Genomic DNA, 6,217 nt, shown 5'->3' with positions numbered 1-6,217 from the left:
AAAAAAAAAAAAAAAAACACACAAGTAGAAAGTTGATTTCTCAGAATTTCAAATTTGCCTCCCAGGCAACTTTTCTCACAAAGAAGGATGAGCTGTACCGAAATAAGGAAATAAACCAAAAACAAAGAAGACGTGGAATCAAGCAACAGCAGATCCAACAAAGGAAGGTAAAGGAAGGTCCCAGGATGACCAGCATGCACTGGGTATGAAGAGCAACCAGTCCATGTCAGACCACGTCAAAACTAGATAAAATCACAACACCCAATGTTGGGAAGACAGACAGACAGGAACAGTGCCAATACGGAACAGTGGTGGGACACTGAGGGGGAGAAATGAAAGAAAGTTAAACCTCATTGTTTAAATAGGAGGCCAATATATAACATCCGAACGTGAAAAATAAAGTACTGATGTAAGCTAGAAATCTGGAGAGAAATATCAGAAGAATCAGCCAAATGTTGAAAGTGTATGTCTTCAGGAATGGGGTGAGACATGTTAGGGGTGCGGCTTTTCTAAACAACATGGTGGCATCATTTCATGCTTTCAGTTATATGCATACTGAACTTTGATTAAAAACTAAAAATACAAAGATCACAGAAATGAAAAAATCACAATCTTAGATAAAAGAAGAGTGACACTGTTAAATGCTGCTGATTAAACTCAGATTTCTTTATCTTTAAAGACAGAATACAAAACAGGTCGGTATTTTCTATCGGTGAATACCTTCTGATTCTCTTCGACTTCGGTTCTAAGTGCTGAGCTCACAGCTGTTTTTGTTATTGCTCTAAGGAAATAAAAACATTATGAGTGCTTGGCTTAATATTTGATATAAAGTCTTCAATTTCCGTATTTTAAAATATAAAACACATTACTCAACAGATTAGAAAAAATTAGATGGGAAAAACCTTAAATCTTTATGATTGATAAATACAGTTCTCCTTTCTCAGATGTGTATATTTTTTAAGATACAAAATCAAAGAAATGTAGCAGCCATAGCATTATAAAACAGGTGCAGTTGCTTCCAAGTCCTTAAACATATGCACCCCATTTCTATATATGATCTCTACTACTCTCAGGCTAAAAGGATAATGTCCAATACACCAAGGCAGCAGATTGCTCCTCCCACTTAAGCACTTATAGTGGAGGTGGAATCATTCATGTATACCTTCAAGTAGCAGCTGGACTAAATGAGAATTCACTACATGATGTCTAAGTCCCAAACAAACAAACTTAGTTACAAAATATCTCACATCAGAAGTCAAAACACTTTATTCAGTGACTCAGGAAAACGACTGGGAACCATTCAAGTCAATAGTTTCTAAAGATTTGGCTTTTAAAACAATTTTGCCTTGCATTTATGAGACATGCAGCAATATTACAGAATTGAAGGCAATGCCAGAAAATGTACAAACAAAATCTTTTTTTTTTTTTTAGATGGAGTTTCGCTCTTGTTGCTCAGGCTGGAGTGCAATGGCATGATCTTGGCTCACTGCAACCTTCACCTCTGGGTTCAAGCGATTCTCCTGCACCAGCCTCCCAAGTAACTGAGATTACAGGCCCCTGCCACCACACCCAGCTAATTTTTTGTATTTTTAGTAGAAAAGGGGTTTCGCCATGTTGGCCAGGCTGGTCTGGAACTCCTGACCTCAAGTGATCCACCCACCTCGGCCTCCCAAAGTGCTGGGATTACAGGTGTGAGCCACCATGCCTGGTCCACTTCCCCCTTTTGGGTACCAGACAAGGTGGGTGAATCACCTGAGGTCAGGAGTTCCAGACCAGCTGACCAACAGGGCAAAACCCTATCTCTACTAAAAATACAAAAATCAGCCAGGCCTTGGCCTCCCAAAGTGCTAGGATTACAGACATGAGCCACCAAGCCCGACTCAAACAAAATCTTATTCTGTCACTATGAACTAGTCACTTAGCCTCTATGGCTCAGTGTCTTCAAGATTCAATAAGATGACATATATAAAACCTTTCGTGAAGAAAACCACTATGGTCTAGGACAGACTCTAGATTAGTTACATGAGCAAGACCCATCCAATCCTGAAAGGCAGGTATTTTTATTCCCATTCCACTGCTGAGGAAACTGAGGTAAAGAGAGGTTGTTTATTTGCAAAGGTCACACAACTAATAAGTAGAAGTGCCAGGAACATAACCTAAATCTGTCACTTCAACCACACGATGCATGGTCTTGCCATCTTCAAGACACAGAGCACCATCTGCAGTAGTAGTGGTGGTGGTCATAAAGAATCTTAATTTTCGCTGGGTGCAGTGGCTCATGCTTGTAATCCCGGCACTTTGGGAGGCCGAGGTGGGCAGATCACTTGAGGTCAGGGGTTCGAGACCAGCCTGGCCAACACAGTGAAACCCTGTCTCTACTAAAGCTACAAAAAATTAGCCGGGCATAGTGGCACACGTCTGTAGTCCCAGCTACTTGGGAGGCTGAGGCAGGAGAATCGTTTGAACCTAGGAGACGGAGGTTGTGGTGAGACGAGATCGCATCACTGTATTCCAACCTGGGCAACAAGAGCGAGACTCCGTCTCAAAAAAACAAAAAAAATCTTAATTTTCTAAGTATTTTCATATTTTTATTACCTCATTTGGCAAGTGAACATGACAATAATTGGGTATGATGTTAAGGAGAAGAGCATTATTCTATGTTACCTGGCTTTGGTAGGAAAATTCTGACTAAGATCCTTCATAACAACCAGAGCCAACTCAACAGGAGAAGCCAAGATTCGAGCAGCAGTCTGGAAACTGAGATCTGCAATGATGTCAAATATAATTAAAAGTGGATTAATCTAATGCAATGAGAAGCATAAAACAAAATCCAAACTTACTTCCCACTCTTTTCTTGGTAATTAAGAATGTCTTAGAATGCAACCATTCCAGAGAGTGCCCAGGATTTAATTTCAGGTTGTATTCACCTCAGAGATCCCTGGAGTGTTCAGCTGAGCCGTTTCTGATAAATCTGCAGAAAACACTAGGGCACACACTAATGCATGTAGCAGAGGCTAAGTCAGGCCCAAGTCCTTTTCCCTTTTCTAAATTTACAATACATCACAAAATACAGCATGAAGACTTTTAGCAAATGATTGTGAAAAAAACTTGAAAAATAGTTCTTTGGAACAGAGAAAAACACACACATCCTGCCACAATGACATGTCTTTAACACTCTATAGATAAACAGTTGAAGAAATGTATACACATATAGGAACTTAAAGACTATGACCTGTTTCTCGTATTTCAAGTTTATGTATGGTCACACAGAAAGACTTGCCACTTGTTCATATATATTACTTCCACCTAGTGTTATCTGTTTACAAAAGGACTTCCTTTCTTCCCTGATTAATTGTAATTAACCATTCTTATCTTTAAAATCAGAGGCACCCGGCCGGGCGCGGTGGCTCAAGCCTGTAATTCCAGCACTTTGGGAGGCCGAGGCGGGCGGATCACGAGATCAGGAGATCGAGACCATCCTGGCTAACACGGTGAAATCCCGTATTTACTAAAAAAAAAAAAAAAAAAAAATACAAAAAACTAGCCGGGCGAGGTGGCGGGCGCCTGTAGTCCCAGCTACTCCGGAGGCTGAGGCAGGAGAATGGCATAAACCCGGGAGGCGGAGCTTGCAGTGAGCTGAGATCTGGCCACTGCACTCCAGCCTGGGTGGCAGAGCGAGACTCCGTCTCAAAAAAAAATAATAATAAAAAATAAAAAATAAAAAAATAAAATCAGAGGCACCCTCAGAATCACATACTACATACAATTAAACCCAAATTTTGCATTTTTTAAAGCCATGAAACTTAGCCAAAAAGTTGGCCAATGACCTCTCCCCGTTTTCATTACCTTGCAACTGCCAAACTTTTAAAGGTGCCATTTCATTGGTGCTCTCCACAAGATGCTTTCTGAGTTCTTTCAACTGTCCCTCCAGGTCGGGGTGCAGATCTCTAAAAGAAACATAAAAATCAGTCCTTTTCATTATTTTTTCTTTCCCAGAGCACAAGAAGAAGTAAACCAACTTTATCTTCATGGTTTTCCTCTCCCAACCCTAGGAAATTTTCTACAATATAGGGGAAAAAAATGAAGTATACTTATTCCCCTTTAAAAAACATAGAAAATTAGAAGTTAGTTTAAAACTCATAAAATTTACAGAAAAATTGCTATAATAGTGATTCCCTGTGAGGTAGATAAGGAGACTGAGAGTGGTTAACAAAGGAGACTTCAGGCCAGGTGTGATGGCTCACGCCTGATATCCCAGTCAGTCACTGAGGAGGCCAAGGCAGGAGGATCACTTGAGCCAAGGAGTTCCAGGTCAGCCTGTGCAACACAGCAAGACCCTGTCTCTTAAAAAAAAAAAAAAAGAAAGAAAGAAAGAAAGGAACAAAGGAGACTTCAGCTATACCTGCAGTGTTTACGGATCTGTTTTATTTTTTGTTTGTTTTCTTTTGTTCTTAAAGTAAAAGAAGGCTTATACAGGAAAAAAAAAGAAAGCTTAATAAATAGTTCTATAGGACAGAAAAGCAAGTATGGTAACAGCAATCTATTCTGGGTTGTAAGTATGTGGGAATAAATTCTTCTCTATGCTTTTGTGAATCATTTTAATTTCTCAAAGTAAAACTGAGGGGAAAAAAACTGCTTCCAGTCCCAAAATGAGTTTCCTTTAGCCTACATGCTCATAAATCTCTCAGTCACATGAATACAATTTAGGCTAACCACAGTTACTGAGTTTTATCTTTAAATATAGCATATTCCACTACAGTAAAGGAGAGGTGATCTGGGGCAGAGATATAACATTTACATCAGACAGACAGATGGCTAGTACATTACTTTTTTCTTTTAAATGCTATAAACTCAAAATTTCTTAATACAACATACAGAAATTAGAATTCCCTCAGACGGTTCACTGTCCAACCAACCCACTTCCTGTCAGTTACTACAGCCTGAGCATCCCAAATCTAAAATTCTGAAATCCAAAATGCTCCAAAATCCAAAACTCATTAAATGTCAACATGACATCAAAGGAAATGTTCATAGGAGCATTTCAGGTTTCAGATTTTCAGACTTAGGAGTGCCCAACTGCTAAGCATAATGGAAATATTTCAAAATTGAAATCTGAAACTCTTCTAGTTTAAACATTTCAGAAAAGACACTCAACCTATATAAACTCTTAAATACCAAAAATGAGGCCAGGCACAGTGGCTCACACCTGTAATCCTAGCACTTTGGGATGCCAAGGTGGGCAGATCCCTTGAGTCCAGGAGTTCAAGACCAGCCTGGGCAACATGGCAAAACCCCATCTCTACCACAAATACAAAAACTGAAGTGAGAGGATCACCTGAGCCTGGGGAGGTGGAGGCAGCAGGCCATGATAGCACCACTGCACTCCAGCCTTGGTGACAGGCTGAGAGCCTGTCTCAAACAAACAAACAAAAAAAAAACGGCCTAATTACTTTGGATAGCTAAATAACTATTCTGAATGTCCAAAAGGTAAAACAGCCTCAATATTCTTGATAATACCTTTGTGCTGTGAATGTATAAAATCATAATGCTACCCAAAAAATAAATATAAACAACATAAATGTGAAAAAAAGATTCTGAAGCTGGGAGTGGTAGCTCACACCTGTAATTCAAACACTTTGGGAAGCCAAGGCAGGACAATCACTTGAACCCAAAGTTCAAGACCAACCTGGGCAACATAGCAAGACTCTAGCTCTACAAAATATTTAAAAATTAGCCAAGCATGGTGGCACACACCTGTAGTCCCAGCTATTCAAGAGGGTGAGGTGGGAAGATCCCTTGAGCCCAGGAAGTCAAGGCTGCAGTGAGCCGTGATTGTGCCACCGCTCTCCAACCTGGATGACAGAGCAAAGCCCTGTCTCAAAATTTTTTTTAAAAAAAAGAATTCTGAAAGCCTGAGTCAAATAAAAATAGAATATGATTACATTCTAATGAGGCCAAAACTGATGTTAAACAAGAAATGTATGTATGTGCAGGACGAACTCAACATGTAATTCAATGTAAACTAAGATACATCTTCTAAATTGTTAATCTGGTTATTTCACTTGGCCAAATCTCAGAGCTGAAGTATATAAAACTGAGCCTAGCATATACTATTCCTATTTGATCACTTTCTCTCTCTTTCCCTCTCTCTCTCTCTCACACACACACACACACACACAAAATGTCCCAATAAAAATTTCCAGATAAAGCAGAATTC

At 39.6% G+C, this 6,217-nt stretch overlaps 1 protein-coding gene across 1 annotated transcript in view; it reads right to left on the bottom strand.

The window, feature by feature from the left end:
* The window catches only part of UGGT1 (UDP-glucose glycoprotein glucosyltransferase 1), a 123,919-nt gene that overhangs the window by 92,121 nt on the left and 25,581 nt on the right, over positions 1-6,217 (bottom strand). The window contains exons 9-11 of the mRNA XM_011941723.1: positions 3,847-3,947; positions 2,665-2,764; positions 721-781 (exon numbers count right to left, since the gene is read on the bottom strand). Coding sequence (XP_011797113.1) covers positions 721-781; positions 2,665-2,764; positions 3,847-3,947 — 262 coding nt within the window. The remainder of the gene's footprint in view (positions 1-720; positions 782-2,664; positions 2,765-3,846; positions 3,948-6,217) is intronic.

The sequence above is a fragment of the Colobus angolensis genome, unplaced genomic scaffold (genome assembly GCF_000951035.1).
Source record: "Colobus angolensis palliatus isolate OR3802 unplaced genomic scaffold, Cang.pa_1.0 Scaffold20, whole genome shotgun sequence".
Classification (NCBI taxonomy): Eukaryota; Metazoa; Chordata; class Mammalia; order Primates; family Cercopithecidae; genus Colobus; species Colobus angolensis.
The sequence above is the reverse complement of the archived record's forward strand: the minus strand, read 5'-3'. Positions and strand labels throughout refer to the sequence as shown.